We start from the raw sequence: 22,949 nt of genomic DNA on the forward strand, positions 1-22,949 counted from the left end.
CACAGGTCTCCCCCCTCCCCTAAACAGTGCCATCCACAGGTCTCCCCCCTCCCCTAAACAGTGCCATCCACAGGTCTCCCCCCTCCCCTAAACAGTGCCATCCACAGGTCTCCCCCCTCCCCTAAACAGTGCCATCCACAGGTCTCCCCCCCCCCCTAAACAGTGCCATCCACAGGTCTCCCCCCTCCCCTAAACAGTGCCATCCACAGGTCTCCCCCCTCCCCTAAACAGTGCCATCCACAGATCCCCCCCTCCCCTAAACAGTGCCATCCACAGGTCCCCCCCCTCCCCTAAACAGTGCCATCCACAGGTCTCCCCCCTCCCCTAAACAGTGCCATCCACAGGTCTCCCCCCTCCCCTAAACAGTGCCATCCACAGGTCTCCCCCCCCCCCCTAAACAGTGCCATCCACAGGTCTCCCCCCTCCCCTAAACAGTGCCATCCACAGGTCTCCCCCCTCCCCTAAACAGTGCCATCCACAGGTCTCCCCCCTCCCCTAAACAGTGCCATCCACAGGTCTCCCCCCTCCCCTAAACAGTGCCATCCACAGATCTCCCCCCTCCCCTAAACAGTGCCATCCACAGATCTCCCCCTCCCCTAAACAGTGCCATCCACAGGTCTCCCCCCTCCCCTAAACAGTGCCATCCACAGGTCTCCCCCCTCCCCTAAACAGTGCCATCCACAGGTCTCCCCCCTCCCCTAAACAGTGCCATCCACAGGTCTCCCCCCTCCCCTAAACAGTGCCATCCACAGGTCTCCCCCCTCCCCTAAACAGTGCCATCCACAGGTCTCCCCCCTCCCCTAAACAGTGCCATCCACAGGTCTCCCCCCTCCCCTAAACAGTGCCATCCACAGGTCTCCCCCCCTCCCCTAAACAGTGCCATCCACAGGTCTCCCCCCTCCCCTAAACAGTGCCATCCACAGGTCTCCCCCCTCCCCTAAACAGTGCCATCCACAGGTCTCCCCCCTCCCTAAACAGTGCCATCCACAGGTCTCCCCCCTCCCCTAAACAGTGCCATCCACAGGTCTCCCCCCCTCCCCTAAACAGTGCCATCCACAGGTCTCCCCCCCTCCCCTAAACAGTGCCATCCACAGGTCTCCCCCCTCCCCTAAACAGTGCCATCCACAGGTCTCCCCCCTCCCCTAAACAGTGCCATCCACAGGTCTCCCCCCTCCCCTAAACAGTGCCATCCACAGGTCTCCCCCCTCCCCTAAACAGTGCCATCCACAGGTCTCCCCCCTCCCCTAAACAGTGCCATCCACAGGTCTCCCCCCCTCCCCTAAACAGTGCCATCCACAGGTCTCCCCCCTCCCCTAAACAGTGCCATCCACAGGTCTCCCCCCTCCCCTAAACAGTGCCATCCACAGGTCTCCCCCCTCCCTAAACAGTGCCATCCACAGGTCTCCCCCCTCCCCTAAACAGTGCCATCCACAGGTCCCCCCCCTCCCCTAAACAGTGCCATCCACAGGTCTCCCCCCTCCCCTAAACAGTGCCATCCACAGGTCTCCCCCCTCCCCTAAACAGTGCCATCCACAGGTCTCCCCCCTCCCCTAAACAGTGCCATCCACAGGTCTCCCCCCTCCCCTAAACAGTGCCATCCACAGGTCTCCCCCCTCCCCTAAACAGTGCCATCCACAGATCTCCCCCCTCCCCTAAACAGTGCCATCCACAGGTCTCCCCCCTCCCCTAAACAGTGCCATCCACAGGTCTCCCCCCTCCCCTAAACAGTGCCATCCACAGGTCTCCCCCCTCCCTAAACAGTGCCATCCACAGGTCTCCCCCCTCCCCTAAACAGTGCCATCCACAGGTCTCCCCCCTCCCCCTAAACAGTGCCATCCACAGGTCTCCCCCCTCCCCTAAACAGTGCCATCCACAGGTCTCCCCCCTCCCCTAAACAGTGCCATCCACAGGTCTCCCCCTCCCCTAAACAGTGCCATCCACAGGTCTCCCCCCTCCCCTAAACAGTGCCATCCACAGGTCTCCCCCCTCCCCTAAACAGTGCCATCCACAGGTCTCCCCCCCTCCCCTAAACAGTGCCATCCACAGGTCTCCCCCCTCCCTAAACAGTGCCATCCACAGGTCTCCCCCCTCCCCTAAACAGTGCCATCCACAGGTCTCCCCCCTCCCCTAAACAGTGCCATCCACAGGTCTCCCCCCTCCCCTAAACAGTGCCATCCACAGGTCTCCCCCCTCCCCTAAACAGTGCCATCCACAGGTCTCCCCCCTCCCCTAAACAGTGCCATCCACAGGTCTCCCCCCTCCCCTAAACAGTGCCATCCACAGGTCTCCCCCCTCCCCTAAACAGTGCCATCCACAGGTCTCCCCCCTCCCCTAAACAGTGCCATCCACAGGTCTCCCCCTCCCTAAACAGTGCCATCCACAGGTCTCCCCCCTCCCCTAAACAGTGCCATCCACAGGTCTCCCCCCTCCCCTAAACAGTGCCATCCACAGGTCTCCCCCCTCCCCTAAACAGTGCCATCCACAGGTCTCCCCCCTCCCCTAAACAGTGCCATCACAGGTCTCCCCCCTCCCCTAAACAGTGCCATCCACAGGTCTCCCCCCTCCCCTAAACAGTGCCATCCACAGGTCTCCCCCCTCCCCTAAACAGTGCCATCCACAGGTCTCCCTCCCCGACGCTCACAGTAGTATATTTATAAACTAATCAGTAACTACTTTAACTTTAATCATTGCTCATTGCTGAGCTCTTTACTTGGATTATTTGGATATCTTACTTTGTCTTAGCTCCGGTAATAGCAGGCAGTGCGGGGGGCGGCGCTCACTCACTGACGTCACGCGCCTGCGCCGCCTAGTGGAGGAGCAGGCGCGTGACGTCAGTGAGTGAGCGCCGCCCCCCGCACTGCCTGCTATTACCGGAGCTAAGACAAAGTAAGATATCCCATATCCAAATAAATTATAATCCAAGTAAAGAGCTCAGCAATGAGCAATGATTAAAGTTAAAGTAGTTACTGATTAGTTTATAAATATACTGCTGTGAGCGGCGTGGCCCTGTATATTCTAACCCCCAGGCAAGCGTCCCTGTCACCATGGGAACGCCTGGGGGTTAGAATATTCCATCGGATTTGAGTTTTTACGATCTCGCTGAGCTCGTAAAACTCAGATCCGATGGTATATTCTAACCCCCAGGCAAGCGTCCCCGTCACCATGGGAACGCCTGGGGGTTAGAATATACCATCGGATCTTCTGAGTTACTCAGCCGCAAAACAAGCACCGGCTCTGCTTGGCCCCGGGCCAGCTCGGGACCCCAACCAGCTCGGGGCCCCAAGCAATTGCTTTTTTTGCCTGTCTGTTAGCAACGGGCCTGGACCCACAATAGGAAGCCTCAGACGACCCCCCGGAAAGGGCCGATCGACCCCCAAAGGGGTCGCGACCCCTAGGTTGAGAACCGCTGCTATAGAAGGTGCTTCTTTGGATTATATCTGGCCCCTTTCTAGGAGTCTCTCAGTAACTGTACTCTTAGCACTTTTCTATCTACACTGCCCCTGTCATGTAATAAGGTATGCTCGGCGTCTGCAGGCCGCCGTATAACTACCTCCGTGTTTGCCCTACCATAATTTTTAAAGTATTAAAGATGCAGCTCCCCCGACATGTTTCACCGCTAGATGCGGCGTCTTCAGGGGAAATGGAGCTACTATCAACACAAGCGTTTCCTATAGGAGATCCTTTATACCCTTAGGGCGGATTTCACCTTTTGATCACCTGTAACAATTCCATCTCGTGTTGAGTGATGTCCGTTCGGGCCAATCATACCCATCTCTTGTCATGGTGTCAACTTTCTAGGCAAATCGGATAATTTATTTCGCGCCTGCGTCCGAAACTTAGATATTTTCCGGCTTCAGTGGTTGGGCGCCCATGCGTTGGAACTTAGAGTAAAATCACGTCTGTGTCTAGGGATAACAGGCGCATGCGCTAGGATTTAGAAAATTTCAGCACTCCGGTTCAAATCAGTGTCTATGAATTCAAGGCGCATGTGCTAGGACTTAGAAAGTTTCGGCACTCCGGTTCAAATAGTCACTGCGCTTGCGCTCTGACTTTGTCTCGGGAATCGAACAATCTCGATATGCGTCGATGTTAGAGCTTAAGTATTTTCGGCTTCAGTGATTGAGCGCGCATGCGTTGGAACTTAGAATAAATTCGCGTCTGTGTCTAGGGATTACAGGCGCATGCGCTAGAACTTAGAAAATTTCAGCACTCCGGTTCAGATCAGTGTCTATGAATTCAGGGCGCATGCGCTAGGACTTTCAACATTTCAAGTGGTCAATGCGCTTGCGCTCGGACTTTGTTCAAAGAACAGACAATCCCTATATACGCTGGAGTCAGAGGAGTACTGGGAGTCCTGATTTTACAACAAATACTGGAGGTTTGCATGTATGTGGGAAACATATACTATGTATATATTCACTAGACTGATATTCGTCTATCATTTTTATAGAATACCTCCACTTTCTTTGGTGGCAGAACACATTCTATAAAAATGATAGACGAATATCAGTCTAGTGAATATATACAAGGGTGGCAAAAAAAAAGCTTTTTCGTGTTAGCTCCCTCTGCTGGTCAGCAGTGGAAATATGAAATATTATTGAATTTTTCATATTTCCAGACAAGTAAAAAAAAGTCAAACATTTCTAAAAACATGGACAAAATGTTTTCATCTTTAAAAATAAAAATTTAATGACATATTCCTTTTAAGTGTATGTCCACATGGAACTGAAACACTGCAAATCTGCAACATTTTACAGTGGTCGCAAAGCGGATTAGATTTTAAAGAGATTTTATGGGACTTTTAGGGTCCATTCACACGTCCGTAGTGTATTGCGGATCCGCAATACACCCGGCCGGCACCCCCATAGAACTGCCTATTTTTTGTCTGCAATTGCTCTATGTTCTATTTTTTTCCGGAGCCACGGACCGGAAGTTCGGGGCCGCGCTCCGGAAATGCGGATGTGGACCGCACACTGTGTGCTGTCTGCATCTATTCCTGCCCCATAGAGAATGAATGGGTCCGTATCCGTTCCGGATAATTGCGGAACGGGTGCAGACACATTCTACAGACGTGTGAATGGACCCTTATACTGATCTCAACTGGATAGGTCGTCGTAACTCGTATCTGATTGTGGGGGTCTGGAACCCCCACTGATCAGCTGTTAGAGAAGGCACTAGTTCTCGCAGTTGTGCCACAGTCTTCTCCCTGCCTACCAAACACAGCGCCGTACCTTGTATAGTGGCTGTGCTTGGTATAGAGGATATGTCATCAGTGTAAAACTCCTGGAAAACCCCTTTAAGAAATCTCATCTACACACTGCAGAATAAAATCTTCATAGCAGATTGTTCTTTGCTACAGATTTTTAATCTGTAGCGTGTTAACTTCTACAGTAGATTTCACTGTATTCAATGCGTAGGGTGAAATCCCCTGCATAGTCCACCAAAAATCTGCATGTAACTAGTGCATTTGGCAGCAGATTTGTCGTGGATACAGCCTTAGGACGAATGCACACGGCCGTGTTCTGCGGCCGAGAGCGGTCCGTGGTATGCCGGGCTGGATTGCCTTAGAAAAAGTTTTTATTTCTACTAAAGTGGTAAGTAGATGGAAAGTTGCATATATATTCACACCTTGCACCTATTCAGACCATTTATCAACTTGAACTCTGCGAATGTTTGTTGGCATCTGGATTGCAAATATTTTTTGACTCATACGTTTTTCTGAAAATATGGATCCTGGTGTCACGGGGTTCCGAAGGTGCACTCGGTCCCCCATCACCCGCAGACCTGTTGCTTAGCTTTGGGAATGAGGATCTGTGTTTGACCTCATTCCCAGGGCGGCTTTACTAGCTGGGTGGCTCCCTGCTCCTAAGTCTGCCTTGAGCGCCGAGCTGATCACTCGGTGCTCGACTGGTTGGTCTGTCGGTCATGTGACGCTGGCCACGTCACATGACCCTCACTCCCCACTATAAATACAGGCAGCCTGCTGGCTACAGGTTGCCTGTTAATTTCTAAGTTCCTGGCTATTTGTTGGACTACTGAATATTTACCTGATCCTGTTCCCTGACGATCCTCTGCCTGCTCCTCCTGTACTGCGCATACATCCTGGTATTGTGACCTCGGCTCCCACCTGACTACTCTCTTAGGACTCCTCTTGTACTTCGCTACTCTCCTGGTATTTGACCCCGGCTTCTCCTGACCATTCTTTGCTTAATCCGTTGTACTGCGTAGCTCTCTTGGTTCTGACCCGGTCCGTTCATGTTCCGTATTTTGTTTTGTCTGTCTTCCCTGCACATATCCTAAGTTAGAGACTGCCGTCCAGTTGTCCCCTGTCATCAGGACTCGTGAGGCAAGTAGGCAGGGCCAGGGGTGAGGGTGGAGCGCAGTGGTCACTACCCTTCCCCCTGTGTGTGTGTGGACGTGACCGTTACAGATTAACAGGCCCAATAACCACTGTATCATGAATCCTCTTACTACCCTGACTGACCATGTCTCTAACTTGACACAGAGGGTGCAGGAGCTAGGAAAGAAACTCAGTTCTTGTGAGTTAGGGCAAGGTTCTTCCTCTCCTCTGTCCTCCAGTCCATATTTTGAACCCCAGATCAAGCTCCCAGAACCCTTTTCTGGAGACCGGAAGAGGTTTCTCTCCTTTAAGGAGAATTGCAAACTCTACTTCCGTTTGCGCCCCGTGTCCTCCGGTCCCGAGAGCCAACGCGTGGGGATTATCATTTCTCTACTACAGGGTGATCCCCAGGACTGGGCATTTTCGTTACCTCCTGGGGCCAGTTGTCTAACTTCTGTGGAGGTTTTTTTTTCAGGCCCTGGGTACCCTCTATGACGAACCAGACAGGGCCCTAGTAGCCGAGACAGCTCTTAGGGCACTGGTTCAGGGCCATCTCCCTGCGGAGGAGTATTGCACCCAATTCAGACGGTGGTGTGTCCCCTCAGGATGGAATGAACCAGCCCTGAAGAATCAGTTTAGGTCTGGTCTACCTGATAATTTAAAAGATCTATTGGTCAATTACCAAATTCCTGAGACCTTAGACGAGATGATGACCCTAGTTGTCCGACTTGACAGACGAGTTAGAGAGAGACGACAAGAACGACAGTTCTGTTCTCAGACGGTGGTCCAGCCAGAGACCTTTTCCAGGGACAACACTGAGGTCTCCACCGAGGAACCCATGCAGGTTGGCATGACCCGGGGTAATCTTCGTCGCAGACGCGGAGAGTGCTTCTACTGTGGAGATCCTGGCCATTGGATCAACAAGTGTCCTAAGAGGGACCTCTCTGACAAGTCTTCTAAGGCAAGACAACCTAAAGACCAGGTACACCCTGATTTTTCTAAAGGTAAGCTTTTGGTACCCATAACAATTTCTCTGGGGGTTAATAAGTGGCCGGGTAAGGCCTTTATTGACTCCGGTTCAGCGGCCAGCTTTATTGACTTTGAGTTTGCTTGTAAATTGGGTATTCCAATGTTTGCTTTACCTACACCTATCCATGTCATGGCTATTGATGCTACTCCCCTGATTGGTGGTACGGTGAGGTCATGTACCTCTGAAATTTCTCTGTCCGTGGGTGTGTGCCACTCTGAGAGATGTTCTCTTCTAGTCCTGGAGAACCTACCGGTTGAGGTGGTACTAGGGTTGCCTTGGCTCCGTTTACATAACCCCACAATTGATTGGTCCAAAGGAGAGTTGGTGAAATGGGGACCTAAGTGTGACTCATGCTTGTCCGTGGTCCAGGCTGGGGTTTCAGTAAGGTCTAATACATTACCCTCTGTTATTAAGGAATATTCTGATGTGTTCTCGTCCCTTACTCCAGAGGTTCTACCCCCCCCCCCATAGACCTTATGATTGCGCCATAGAGCTAATTGAGGGTGCCGAATTTCCTAAAGGTCGAATTTATAATCTTTCAGGGCCCGAACGCAAGGCTATGGAAGATTATATTAAGGAGAGCCTTGCTAAAGGGCATATTAGACCTTCAGTCTCTCCTATGGGAGCAGGGTTTTTCTTTGTTAAAAAGAAGGATGGTGGTCTTAGGCCTTGTATTGATTACCGGAGATTAAATAAAATCACTGTCCAAAAAAGATACTCTCTCCCATTGATTCCGGATTTATTTAACCAGGTTTTGGGGGCAACCTGGTTTTCCAAGATTGACCTGAAAGGGGCATACAATCTAATCCGAATCAAGGAGGGAGACGAATGGAAGACAGCGTTCAATACTCCGATAGGACACTTTGAATATCAGGTGATGCCTTTTGGACTCAGCAATGCCCCAGCTGTGTTCCAAAACTTAATGAACGATATTCTTAGGGAGTTCTTAGGTAAATTTATTATTGTCTATCTTGATGACATTTTGATATTCTCTCCTGATTTCGAATCTCATGTGTCCCATGTCAAACAAGTATTAGAGGTGTTGAGGGAGAACCAGCTATCCGCTAAGCAAGAGAAATGTGTCTTTGGTGTACAGGAGATACTGTTTCTAGGGCATGTTTTGACTCCTCACGCCTTTAAGATGGATCCTGGTAAGGTTTTAGCAATTAAGGAATGGGTAAGGCCTTCATCCTTAAAGGCTTTACAACGGTTTTTGGGTTTCGCAAATTACTACCGTAAATTTATCATGAATTTTTCTGTAATTGCTAAGCCATTGACCGACCTTACTAAGAAAGGGGCGGATTTGGAGAATTGGTCTACCAAGGCCATTTCTTCATTTGAAACATTAAAAAAGGCATTTAGTAGCGCTCCCCTTCTGATCCAGCCTGATCAGGAGAGACCCTTTATTGTGGAGGTGGATGCGTCCGAGGACGGCGCAGGAGCAGTCCTTTCACAAGGTCCTGCTAGCCTCACTAACCTGAGACCGTGTGCCTTCTTCTCTAGGAAATTCTCTCCCACGGAGAGAAACTACGACATAGGGAATAGGGAGCTGTTGGCCATTAAATGGGCATTTGAGGAGTGGAGACATTTTTTGGAAGGAGCAAGGCATCGAGTAACTGTTGTCACTGACCATAAAAACCTAATGTTTCTCGAGTCCGCTAAGAGGTTGAATCCCCGACAAGCCCGATGGGCTCTGTTTTTTACCCGTTTTGATTTCTCCATTACGTTCAGGCCGGGAAGTAAAATGTGAAGGCAGACGCATTATCTCGGAGCTTCCATGCTTTTCAACCCACTGAGACGCTGCCTGAATCCATCCTACCAGCAAACATCTTCTTAGCGGCTCTAACCCAGGATATCTCGGCTCGCATTAAGGCTGAACAACATCTGGCACCGGCATCCACCCCAACAGATAAGTTGTTTGTTCCCGTACAATTTCGTCTCCAGCTGTTGGGTGAGTGTCACGATTCTGCCTTTTGTGGACATCCGGGTATTGAGGGCACTAAGGATCTGGTTTCTAGATCTTATTGGTGGCCCACTCTGACCAGGGATGTCAAGTCCTACGTGTCAGCCTGTGAGGTTTGTGCCAGGTCTAAGACACCTAGGACTCGCCCTGCTGGTAACCTACGACCCCTACCCATTCCCAGTAGACCCTGGTCCCATATCTCGATGGACTTTATAACTGACCTACCGCTGGCGGAGGGTAAGACTGTGGTTTGGGTAGTGGTCGATAGGTTTAGCAAGATGGTTCATTTCATTCCCCTGTCTAAACTTCCGAATGCTAAAACCCTGGCGTCTATTTTTGTGAGAGAGATTGTTTGTTTACATGGCATCCCGGAAAATATTGTTTCGGACAGGGGTGTGCAGTTTGTGTCCAAATTCTGGAGGGCCTTCTGTCAAAGATGTAAAATTTTGTTGTCTTTTTCTTCCGCCTACCATCCTGAGAGTAATGGGCAGACTGAACGCCTTAATCAGTCTGTGGAACAATTCCTGAGGTTGTATGTTGCTGATGACCAGCAATTATGGGTCAAATTCCTTCCGTTGGCTGAATTTGCTCTGAATAACCGTGTCAATTCTTCTGCTGGGGTCTCCCCTTTCTTTTGTAACCATGGTTTTCATCCCCGTTTTCATTCTGGGTCGTCCGTCTCCTCCTCTAACCCTGAAGCTGATAAACTCTCCTCCGAACTGTGCACAGTTTGGGCCCGGGTTCAATCGAACCTAGAAAAGGCTCAAAGTTCTCAAAAACTCAAGGCCGATAGGAGACGTTTAAGGGAGGTGAACTTTCAGGTTGGGGATAAAGTATGGTTGTCCTCCAAGAATCTATCTCTCAAGGTAGCTTCTAGAAAATTTGCTCCTCATTTTATTGGACCATATAAGATCACGGAGGTGATTAACCCGGTATCATTTAGGTTGGAGCTGCCCGAGTCATTCCACATTCATAATGTGTTCCATAAATCTCTGCTTAAAAAATATTTTGAACCGGTAGTACCATCAAAAGCCTCGCCTCCGCCGGTTCTTGTTAATGATGCTGTCGAGTATGTGGTGTCTAAAATAGTGGATGTCAGGAAGGTGCGTAATTCCTTGCAGTACCTGATTCACTGGAAGGGGTATGGACCTGAAGAGAGATCCTGGGTACCTGCCAGGGAGGTTCATGCTCCTAGACTTGTTCGTAAATTTCATTTAGAACACCCTGAAAAGCAATCGCCTGAAGTCTTGGGTCCGGTGGCCCCTCGTAAAAGGGGGGGTACTGTCACGGGGTTCCGAAGGTGCACTCGGTCCCCCATCGCCCGCAGACCTGTTGCTTAGCTTTGGGAATGAGGATCTGTGTTTGACCACATTCCCAGGGCGGCTTTACTAGCTGGGTGGCTCCCTGCTCCTAAGTCTGCCTTGAGCGCCGAGCTGATCACTCGGTGCTCGACTGGTTGGTCTGTCGGTCATGTGACGCTGGCCACGTCACATGACCCTCACTCCCCACTATAAATACAAGCAGCCTGCTGGCTACAGGTTGCCTGTTAATTTCTAAGTTCCTGGCTATTTGTTGGACTACTAAATATTTACCTGATCCTGTTCCCTGACGATCCTCTGCCTGCTCCTCCTGTACTGCGCATACATCCTGGTATTGTGACCTCGGCTCCCACCTGACTACTCTCTTAGGACTCCTCTTGTACTTCGCTACTCTCCTGGTATTTGACCCCGGCTTCTCCTGACCATTCTTTGCTTAATCCTTTGTACTGCGTAGCTCTCTTGGTTCTGACCCGGTCCGTTCATGTTCCGTATTTTGTTTTGTCTGTCTTCCCTGCACATATCCTAAGTTAGAGACTGCCGTCCAGTTGTCCCCTGTCATCAGGACTCGTGAGGCAAGTAGGCAGGGCCAGGGGTGAGGGTGGAGCGCAGTGGTCACTACCCTTCCCCCTGTGTGTGTGTGGACGTGACCGTTACACCTGGTGGAAAAGTGCATCTTGTGTCCCCCTTCCCTCCTCCCCTTCATGCTCCACATCATCACAGTCTCTGTATCCCTGGTGGCCTAGGTCATTGAAGGGTTTAATGTTTTGTATACCTGATGACTTGGGACAGTAAGGGGGTTAATTTAAGGATCTCTGGTGGTCTAGGGCAGTGAAGTAGTTAATGTCAGTATACATTATGGTTTGGGGCAATGAAGTGCATAATGTCAGAGTCTCTGGTGGTCTGGGGTAGTGAAGGGGTTAATGTAACTATACCTGAAAATTATCAAAATGTTTCCAAAAGTGCTGCAAACGGCACTGAGAGTTACTCATGTAACGTTGGAATCGGCGCCAATGTCTTCATATGTGAAGTCCTGCCCCTTTGATTCAGTACAGTCTTGTCACCAACTGTAAGGAGCTCCTGTCTGAAACATGTCTGCTGATGGCACATGACCAAACCTGTCCATCAGTGGTCTCCATTAAATACAACTGAATAGCATTGCACATGCATTAGTTTCTAAAGCTGTGCACATACAGCCACCGAAGAAAGGGGCAAGACTTCTCAAATGAGGACACAGATGCTGACTGTGTTATAACGTTACATGGACACTTACAGGGCTGTCTGCTGCACTTGGAGAAGGTGGCTAACCCCTTTAAAAGAAGACCTGTTACCACCCTTCACATCTGTTTTAGTATTGTCTTGCACATGAAATTACTTTTTCCTATGACTATATGCCTTGTACTCCCCCTATTATTTCTACGAGAAGCTTATAAAATACAGATACAATTGGGGAATGTAGGTAGTTTCTAAAACTCACACATCAGGAGAAGTGACAAGTCCTCTTTATGAGCCCTAGTTATGGACAATGGAAGGGTTAGTGCTGTGTACCTGGGGGCTCCAGTGGTCACTCACCCCTCAGTAATGCCCTGGCTGTAAATTCCTATTTCTTTCCATAGATATGAGTGCAGAAGAAAGAACACAGAGAACCGCGTAAGGCTACTTTCACACTCCGGCGGGGGAACAGCCTGCCAGATCCGTGCTGCCGGAAGTCCGCTCCGGCCGCAGCACGGCAACCATGCCGAGAGGCGGCCTGAATAAAACAACTACAGCATGCTGCGGTTTTTGTTCCCGGCCACCTCTCGGAATGTTTGCCGTGCTGCGGCCAGACCTCGGCCCGCCCCGCAAGTGTGAAAATAGCCTAACCCCACAGTGTCACGATTGTATCTATTATCAGTGATACAGGAGCGCTCTGCCCGATCACCAAGGGGAGAGTCAGCTTGTGGTGAAGGGGCCCAGTGCAATACCTTTAGCTATGCCACTGATAACTGGCATGTAAAAACTCTGCACATCATGAACTTTTTTTTTTAGGAAGTGTGTGTTTACAGCTGGCCATACATACACATGAGATATCTGTCCCAAATCTCCTATTCATATGCTGGGAGTTGTAGTTTCACAACACCTGGAGTGGTGCAGGTTGCCTACCCCTGGTTAAGTTGACCGATTTGGCCAGCATAGGTCCAATGTGTATGGCTAGGCTATGCAACCAAGCAGATAGGCTTAGCTTACCTGATTCCAGCTGGGCCATTCTTATTGGGATCCATGGCTTCCTTGCAGATAAAATCAGTTTTTTGGAAATATGCAAATGTTGCTGCCAGTGCAGTGAGGGCGGTGCTGTTGCTCCCATTGCATAGAAGCTGTGCCATTCAGGCAGTAGGTACGTAGTCTCGCCTGGCCCCGTCAATCAGCGGTCTGAGGGAGGGACAGGGCAGTGAACAGAGTGGAGCTTCTGTGCAAGGAGAGCAACTTTGCCAGCCTCATTGCACTAAAGTCTTAATTAGCATTTTACAAAAAAGCCCATTTTATCCACAAGGGATCAGTGGGGTGGATCACTGTAAGAAGGTCACAGTTGGAATCGGGTGAGGTAAGCCTATCTGCCACTGTGCTTGGTTGCATAGTGATGTCCCTGATGAGACTCCCTTTAAGGCTCTGCTCGGTCCAGACTTTTAGGCACATACATGAATTAATATGCTAGAGTTTGATGCAAAATTGAAAGATGTTGATCACTAGGAGGCATTTTCACAGTTTGACAGGTGTCGACTTTCAGAAAATATATAGCTGTCAGGGTATTACTTGTTTTTTTTAGTTTTTTTGGTCATATGTGAAAGTTATCCCAAAGCTAAAGTGGATGTTTGACAGTATTGTTATAAAATTCCGTAAACCGATGCGAAGTGTATTGGTAGGCAGTGGTACCAGGGCTTGCGGTCGTAGGCACAAAGACTTGTATTGTGTACAGTTGGTTGAGGATTTTATAAAGGGTGGCAGAATGCATCGCTCTGTAGGCATGTTTGGACTTTCACTGGTATTTATTGTGTATGGATCTGAAGTGTTGGACTTCTGAAATGTCTTAAGGTCCCTTTACACAGGACAATTTAGCAGGCGATTGCTGGGAATGAACCATTCCTTCCCAGCAATTGCTTGCTCATCAGTGGAGAAGACTGCAGCATTTACATGCAGCAATCTCCTCCACAGTATGGGAGGAGTGATCACTACTGTCACCGCTCGTCGCATACAGAATCATTTTTGCTGGCAGCAAAGCTTGATTAAATGGCACAGATCTGCTGCCGGCAACAACGATTTAGGTCCTACACAAACGATTCAATTAACCGAAGAACGAGCAGTTTGCTTGTTGAATTGGTGGCACCTTTAGGCCCCTTTCACACGAGCGTGACGGATTAGGTCCGGATGCGTTCAGTGAAACTCGCACCATTTTGCAAACAAGTTCAGTCAGTTTTGTTTGTGATTGCGTTCGTTCAGTTGTTCAGTTTTTTCCGCACAGGTGCAATGCATTTTGATGCGTTTTTCACCCGCGTGATAAAAAACTGAAGGTTTACAACTAACATCTCCTAGCAACCATCAGTGAAAAACTCACTTGCCAGCTCATAGCATGTGGAGTGTGGGAAGATGCGCCAAATTAAAGGGGTTGGCCTATCTTATACATTGGGGGCATATCGCTAGGATATACACCCAATGTCGGATAGGTGCAGGTCCCACCCCTATCTTTAGAATGGAGATCGGAAAAGTGAAGGAGGGCATAACATGCATGCGCGGCCACCTACCATTCATTCCTATTGGAGTGCTGATAATAGCGTGCTGCGCTCAGCTATTGTCAGAAGTCTCATAGAAATGCATGGGAAGCGGACCACACAAGTGCGACCACTGCTCCATTCACTTCTATGGGGCTGACTGAAATATCCGAGCCAGTACTTTTTTTTTTTTTTCTTCGACCCTTCCATTGAAATCAATGGAGGGTGCCGACTCACTTCACTTTACGGGCCCAGTTCTAAGGATTGGTGCGAGTCCCAGAGGTGGCACTCGCACCGATCAGACATGGGAAATATATCCTAGCCATATGCCCCCAGTATATGAAATGGGCCAACCTCTTTGAGGCCCGTGTGCATTTTACTCCAGCGGTCTGTTTACGAAGACTGCCTCTTTATGTATTATTGTGTTTGTAACAGGACCACACAGATCTTCTTCCTAGGATAGTCTTAAGAATATTTTCTGGACTATACATCTTAAAGTTTAGCTGTTTGTCTATTTTTAGTATTGTGTAGGGACAGAGGCATACACAGATCTCCTAGTGCCCCATAGCAAAACTTAGTATGTCCCCCTGCACCTAGTTTCCCAGTGTGTATGCGTAAGCACTCTGAGACGATGAAGAACATGAGCAACACCTCAAAATTTCGGACAAATTTACGTTTGTGTTTAATCGAGTAAAATAAATTTGAATTAAATACAGACTAGTAAAAAAATAGTTTGCTCTCATCCACTTTATCTGACTTTTGTCAAAAAAAAGTGGAACATGTGGTTAAAATATATGGCGCTCATTCTGAACACCAACATATTTTTCAATGCGTTTACTCCAGAATACTGGCAAAAATACTTTAATATTTTTGCCAGATTTTTGAAGATTATATCTTCTCTTCTATTACAAAGGTAGCTGGCTGCCTGCAGCCACCACTAGGGGAAGCTCAGTGAATAGGAATCAATACAACTAACATGGAAGCTGTAATAATATCTTTGCCTTGACCGCCCCCTAATGGTTGTTGTGTACAAATGCAATGTTTTCACGAAGAGAAGAGCAAGTTCCATGTGGACCCCCTGCCCCTGGGCCCCACAGCAGTCGCATGGCCTACTTCTATTGCAGGTATGCCACTGGACATGGATGTTAAACATTTTTGTAATATACTTTATTAGGGAAAGATGTTTCTACTAGAAAACAGGGTGTAAATGGTGTTCTTGTAGCTGAGCATTGAGTCTTCAGCATTCTACTGAGCACTGAAGACACCTGTGTGTAACATACAGAGGCTTCCAACCTGCCATTTATCACTGCCGCAGTCTGACTATACATGTGCCCTGTCACTGCCCATCATCATGTCTCTCACTCACTCAGAGCTGTGATAAGACAACTCTATACAGCCTGGTTTCTAGTACAAAAAATTAAATCTTTCCCTGATGACGTATTTTACAAAAAATGTTTAATACCCCTGTCCCTACATAATACTAAAAATGAGCTGAAACAACGGTTACACTTTAAGGCTGGCCATGCATATTCGATTAATGCCTGCCAACCATCTAATGTGTATGGGGGCTTTCCTGAATTAGCATGTGTTCCCCAGCTATCCCTGCAGATCTCACCCATTGTATTGTGGCAGTGACACAGGGCACGCAGCAGGCTTTGTATGCAGCCATGGCTACTTGCACACAAGCAATGGCATGCAGGAATAGCTTCTTACATGGTGGGGGAAGAAACTTTTTGTATGAACCATAGACGTGTCCTTCACAACCAGCCCGTTTAAAAAAAAATTGGCATAAAAACCTGCGATACCAAACTTCAGTATGTTTTATTACGCAGGTCAATTTAAAATATCTGGAAAGCCTCATTAAATATTAGATAGCCCTTGACTGGAATATGACTAATGGTCAGAAGTCGTATTGCAATAAAATATTTGACTTAGTAATTTTTATTGGCTTGCCTTTTGAACCATACTTGTTTGTGTGATGTCAATCATCAGTATTGTAGAGCAGGCAATGTAACGCAGAAGAGCGGATCTCCCCATCTGATGAGAAGGTGAAGGAGGAGTGAAAGGTAGAAACCTGCTTATTGCAGAGTATTAATCTGTGTCGTCACATCCTGCCCTAGAGTAGGAGGCTGACAGACCGGGAGCTTCAGCCTTGATGATGTGCCTGTCACAGAGGGGCCAGTGTGCTCCCAGCTTATACTTGAGGAGATGGTGAGATGCCGGAAACCTCTAGCAACTTCTCTACCCTCTAGATGTCACCTACGCAAGGTGAAGCTTCATGTTCGCAGGACACGAGCAGGCAGTGTCACTAACTCCGGTAGGGAAGATCAAGCTGACCCATCAGAACCTGCAAAGTTCGACGCTTCAACCAGACGGGCAAACTTCAGGTACCGTCAGCTTGTGGGTCAGTTGAGACAGAGAAGGACAGGGAGAGGAATGGCTAAGCTTTTGTTTGGCCTAATTAGGCAAAAGCTCCTTATGTATTCAGTGGAGTGAGGGGGAGGGAGAGAATGATGCTGCTGTGTGGCCAGTCGGGCAGAAATACCGCTGGCTCAGCATAATGGACTGTGAATGAAACCCCGGGATGGAGAGGAATGTGTCTCTGGAAAGGATGGAGGCAGCAAGGCAGGGATTGGTCGGTGGTTGTCTGCAGTGAAAGGGGGGAGCGAGAGGCGGCCCTGGTTTCTGGGTACCTCATCTTCTTGTTGCCGGCAATGAATGAGACCTTGAGCTGAGCCCCGGTGCACTCTAGTGACTCTGAGAAGGTTTGTTACTTTCCTTTATTTCTAAGCCTCCACAAGGTACTTATCGTCTATCCTCCTTAGCTCTTGAAATTTGAAGGTTGTGATTTGTAGACATCTTGCCTGGACTTCTTTTAGCACCTCCTTCACGTGTGTCTAGTGTGGTGATTAGTATTCTATGGAAAAAGCAGAGCAAATCTGCTTAGCATGAGGATAATATCCAGCCATGAATAATTGAATGAGGCATCGCTATCGGATCAGACAACTTTGCTTAGAAACTTGAATGTGGTTAAAGGCCCAAAGTATGTGCTAGGTATGGCTTATATTAAACTAGGCCCTAGTACTTTCAGAGAATTATTTAGCTTTTTGATGTTGTTGTTTTTTTTAAGTTTTTTTTGTTTAATGTTGTTATTAGTCCTGATTTGTAGAAATAAATGCTGCAGTGTTGTGCATGTCCTTTACCTTGCTGGATGTACATGTAGTCTAATAGCTTCTAGGCACTGTCCAATCTGCTGTGTAATACTCTTGACTCATGTTGGGTTGAAGCTACGACTAAACCAGTGCCTGGACCCTTGCAGGATCTTTTGACACTTGTATCTGATCCCACAGGTTGCAGTTCCCTCAGCTGGCTCTCAGACGGAGGTTGGGGCAGCTGACCTGTATGTCTAGGTCAGCACTGAAACTGCGTTCCTGGCCTCTCACAATCCTTTATTACCTCTTACCGTTTGCTGCACTTAGGCCCTTGGTCAGAGTGGGATGGCGACCTACCAGCAGGGTAAGTGTCCTGCCCATTGCCATTTCCACACTTTTGTCAGATCATTATTAAACTACAGGTAGATGTGTACACAATACAAGTAAGTCTTATAATTTCTATAATAAAAAGTCGTGTAAGTTCTACTTTCTGTGGTCCTTCACACAAAAGATATGGTGGCTAATCGGTTTCCGATAGTGTAACATACTGCAGCTATGTGCAAGCAGAGCTGGATTTTCAGCTTCTGCAAGAATGTTTCTATGTTAAGAGATTGAAAATAGTGAATTGATCCATAGCTTATTTTAGGCTAGTTTTACCTCTGCAGTAAACATATCTGACAGACTGTCGGAGTTCACCAGATCCCATAGACTAAAATGGGGTCCAGCGGGGATCTGGCTGGTTTCCGGCACGAGTGCCGTGTTTTGTCCGGACAAAAATGAGCACCAGTTTTTTGTCCTGCCAAAACCTGGCACTTATGCTAGAATCCAAATGGATTGCCTCCGGGTCCCATTGTAGTCAATGTGGTCCGGCGTTGCACAGTCCGGCAGGCTACTTCTTTACCGGAACAGCCTGCCGGGTTTAAAATCGCATATATGTGAATGTAGCCTAAGAAGTTCATGACATCTCATTATAAAATGATTAACCATTATTTGTATAAGACTTTATAACCCACTTTTTATCTGTGTGTGTATATTTATTTAGTGTGCAGTCATGTATTCATAGGCCTCCATTCACCCAACGGCCAAAAAACTGTCCTTTTGGCTTGTTGGGCCAGTATACATTATACCTGGCTATTCAAAGACATCCAGTAAATAAAAAAGTAGGCCTGTTTTTTTTTTTTGTGTCTCTGTGCCTGTACGTTGGCATTTGTCGGGAAATCCACCTCTAACATACACTGCAAACACAGTATGAATGCACCCTAGGTGCCAGGATTCAGGGGATAGTATATCCTTATGGAGAGCACCTAATCTGTAAGAGGAGTCTTATAGGCCAAGCAATGCTCCTCTGGAATTCTGGGAAGATGGTATGCCTATCAGCTCTTAGGTTGAACGTTGACGTATAGGACAGCTAGCTTACATCTGGTGACATTAGAGGCAGGTTTGCTAAGAGCTGATTTCCATCCCTTCTCGTCTTGGCTGCCAATGATTCTAGGGTTTCTTAGCTTCTCTGTGAATGAGCTCACGAACATAAATGGGTTCAGTGTAGGAAGTGGGCCATGCTGGGAATAGCAGATTGATGTTGAATTTTCAGTGTCCTTTGTTCATTCATCTGGAATAAGGTCACCTCCAAGCTGATGAGATTTACTTGATGTTCATATCTTCAGCATTGAGACAAACATAATGGAGCAATTTATTGTGAGGGTAATATTTGAAGTCAGTTTTTCTTGAGTCCGTGTTGTACTGCACCTGATTTATCAAATGTCACACGTTATTTGCTAAATTTGGTGCATCTTTAACCTTAAAGGGCATCTGTCAGCAGATTTGTAGCTATGAAACTAGCTGACCTGTTACATGTGCACTTGGCAGCTGAAGACATCTGGGTTGGTCCCATGTTCATATGTGCCCGCATTGCTGAGAAAAATGATATTTTAATGTATGCAAATGAGCCTCTACGAGCAATGGGGGTATTGTCATTACACCTAGAGACTCAACTGTCTCTGTGATTTCTGCGCCCTCTGCACTGTGATTGACAGGGACAGACGTGATCACAATCGCACTGCCTGGCCCAGTTTATCAAAGAGCAGAGGGCGTGGCAGTTGCCTCTTGGTGCAATGACAACGCCCCCGTTGCTCCTAGAGGATCATTTACATATATTAAAACTTCATTTTTCTCAGCAATGCGGGCACATATGAACATGAGACCAACACAGATGTCTTAAGCTGCCAAGCACACATGTAGCAGGTCGGCCAGTGTCATAGGTACAAATCTGCTGACAGATGCCTGTAACACTCTTGTTTTTTTTTTTTTTTTTACACCACTTCCCTACTGGAGTGAGTTGCAGTAATAAAACTGGAGTAAAACTAATTAACTTTTCCACCCACTTTTAAAAACTGGAATGATTGTTTAAAAAGAAATGTAAGTAAGCCCAAAAAGTCGCAAAGCCCCTATTTTGTGTCTTTTTTGAAGAGAGAATTCTGGGGTACAGGGTGTGATAAATTCCCTCCAATGATTATGACAAGTACAAAGAACTATACAGATTTCTTATCAGGTGTATTTGAACATTTAGTTTTCCAGGGCCATAGGATTTATATAGTAGAGAGGTGTCTTTTACACTTGGAAACCAAGATCTCAACTCTGGTGGAAACCCCTGCTTTATTGTAATGTGACTAGGGCTGCAGTAAACGATTATTTCAGTAATCGAGTATTCTACCTATAATTTTAACGATTAATCGAATAATGTAATACAAAAAAAATTAAATGGGCTGTTTTCCTTTATAAAAACACATCAGACCCCCTGCCATCAGTCCCCAACACCCTTCGTTCCATCAGCTCCGCTGTCCCCCTGTGCCATCAGCTCCGCCATACCGTATTCAGTATCTGCATGGCATAAATAGCTGAGGGCTTGCTGGGTTTTGTAGTGCGCTTAAGGCCATAGGTTGCTTCTTTAACATTAGCTTATTTTATGATGCAAACCCAAAGCATCACATACCTCAGGCAGTAACAGTGACAACCCCATGACAGCAGCTAGAGCCCACACAGCACACAGGGTGATGCACTGTAGGTAGTCACCAGCCCCAGTAATGTACAGCAAGCCACACTAACCTGAAACCACTACACTTCCCGGCTGCGCTAAGCCCCGCCACAATCCGTTTATAGCCAATCAGCATTTGTCTTACCACTAACCAATTAGCGGGCCTGTTATGGCTGCTCTAACATGAGGTATATATGAGAGAAGTACTGGGATTGGCTGGGATTGTCATACTGGTATGGAGAGTGCTGGCTCCTGCAATCGCTTCACTGCTCCGTGGTCACGTGACATAAACTAATCCTCCATGCAAAAAATTTGCATCGAGGATTTTTTTGTGTCGAATTGCTCAATTTAATCGAGTACTCGTTGCAGTCCTAAATGTGACCATTGCTTATCCCGAAATATATATTTCCCTGTGCGAGGTGGTCATGTGTTGGCTTCAGTAGCTAACTAAACAGGTTCCCTTTCAAGTTCAGCAGATGGAATGTGTGGAAGGATTTCCTGGCGGAATTCCCATTCCATTAATGTCTGAGTAGGCACCCCTCCAGCTGATGAAATGAAGGCAGTGCAAAGTAAAATTGAATATTCCAAGTGAAGCCGAGAGCAGCCAACAAGTGCCAAATGAGCACCAAACAATGCAATTATTGTAGAAAAGTTATAAATGTGTAATTGGTATGAAAAGCCTTTTAAAGAGACCCTGCCACCTTGGAATACAGTGCAACCCTCAGGCAGTGTGTTATATAGCAGCAGTACCTGAGCAGATTCATACATAGTTTGCGGGAAAAGATTCAGTAAAACTTGTTATTTATATGATCACTTTCAGACAATTTTGCATGAATCAGTAGTAAAGGCGATTTTTCAGCAACTTTGTAATATATATTATCAGAGAAAAATGCCTTACCCCTGCTCTCAACTAACTAACTCTAAAATTTATGAGAAATGCATCTTGTGAGACCAAACCATGCTGTCTGCTCACTGAAGGATCAGATGACATCATCTCGTAGAAGTTTATGGAGAGGGGAGGGAGGTGGTAAGATGTGCACAGAGACCAGATTGCACAGGAATGATTCAGCAGCTAATAGTAAGTTCTCTGTCTTACCCCAAATGTGTTATCCACAGCTATACTGTTCTCTATAATGTCCTAAATGCTGCTTCTGACTGATTCTCAGAGAGAGGGAGCAGACTCTGTTGTCTCTGTGTGCTCTATGGGCAGACATAATGAGCAGCTAGTCTCGGCAACAGCAGGAATGGTAGCCAAGTGTTACTGAATCTTCTTGTACAAAATTGTACATCAGTCTGCTTGGCTTCTGCTCTGTATCCTGCTGCCTGTAGATTGCACTGCCTATTGTACTGACAGGTTCTTTTTAACTTTAGGGGAGATTTAATAAAACTGTTGTAAAGGATAATGGACTTGGTTGCCCATAGCAACCAATCAGATTCCACCTTTCATTTTTCAGAGCTCCTTTGCAAAATAAAAAATGGAATTTGATTGGTTCTTTTACACCAGTTTTGATAAATCTCCCTCCTTGACTTGTATCTGTACCTCCTAGTCTTCTGACATAGTTTAAAGGGATTGCACTATATTAGAAAAAACTGGCTGTTATCAGAAACAATGTCTTTCTTGTTGCTGTGTGAATGAGCTGCAATACCAAATGCAGTATAAGTGGTGCTGTTTGGATTGGGAGTCTTTTTTTTTTTTTTTTTTTTTTTTTTTTTCCTAAAACTGTATAACCTCTATCTATGGGCATGAATAAAGCAGACCTACCAGAAGAAATGTATAAAAACTCCTTAGTGTACATTTTATATATAAAATAACAGCCTTCAGTACTGAGTGATTGTATGTGTGGAGTCATCAGTCACTTCCCGTCTCATTATGATATTAAAAGTAATTTTACCCAAAGATGGAGCCAGAAATGGATTATAGTGTGTGAGCTGCTTTGTTGAATAGCATGGTGTTGTGCATTACCAGGCAGGCCTCCATGAAATATGAACTAGGTCTTCAGTTCTGATTAATTCTTTAAATTTTGATGTATGCATCGCATGTATTCATTGGTTAAATGGGTTGTGTGACTGGTAATTAAAAAATAAAAAACGTCAGTTGTAAATAAATTTTAAAAAAATGGATACTCGCCCCAGCCACTCCAGTTATGACACTTTCTTGCCCCTCTTGACACACAGAAAATGGCGGTCCAGTCAGTCATGGCCTGCAGTGCTGACTCATCTCACTCCCTGCATGTCGAGAGGGACGGGGACCCAGGAACCATCAGAACAGTGGCGGTTCATCACTTGTTAAGAAACAAATTGCCTTAGGTTTTGTAAAAAAAATTTGCGTTCTGGATTAAAGATTAAAGGGATGGCTGCTAAAAAATTAGCAGGG

At 47.0% G+C, this 22,949-nt stretch overlaps 1 protein-coding gene across 7 annotated transcripts in view; it reads left to right on the forward strand.

Annotated features, from left to right (window-relative positions):
* The window catches only part of PISD (phosphatidylserine decarboxylase), a 63,337-nt gene that overhangs the window by 15,360 nt on the left and 25,028 nt on the right, over positions 1–22,949 (forward strand). For 2 of the 7 annotated variants that reach the window (XM_040416464.1, XM_040416465.1), the window contains one exon: positions 17,743–17,908. The exons of 3 other annotated variants lie outside the window; for them this stretch is intronic. In XM_040416464.1, the coding sequence (XP_040272398.1) occupies positions 17,795–17,908 (114 nt within the window). In that variant the 5' untranslated portion in view covers positions 17,743–17,794. Of the gene's footprint in view, positions 1–15,481; positions 15,517–17,076; positions 17,158–17,742; positions 17,909–22,949 lie in introns of those variants that run through there. 2 more of the 7 variants (XM_040416463.1, XM_040416466.1) reach the window with 2 other exon arrangements.

This window comes from Bufo bufo, chromosome 2, assembly GCF_905171765.1.
Source record: "Bufo bufo chromosome 2, aBufBuf1.1, whole genome shotgun sequence".
Lineage (NCBI taxonomy): Eukaryota > Metazoa > Chordata > Amphibia > Anura > Bufonidae > Bufo > Bufo bufo.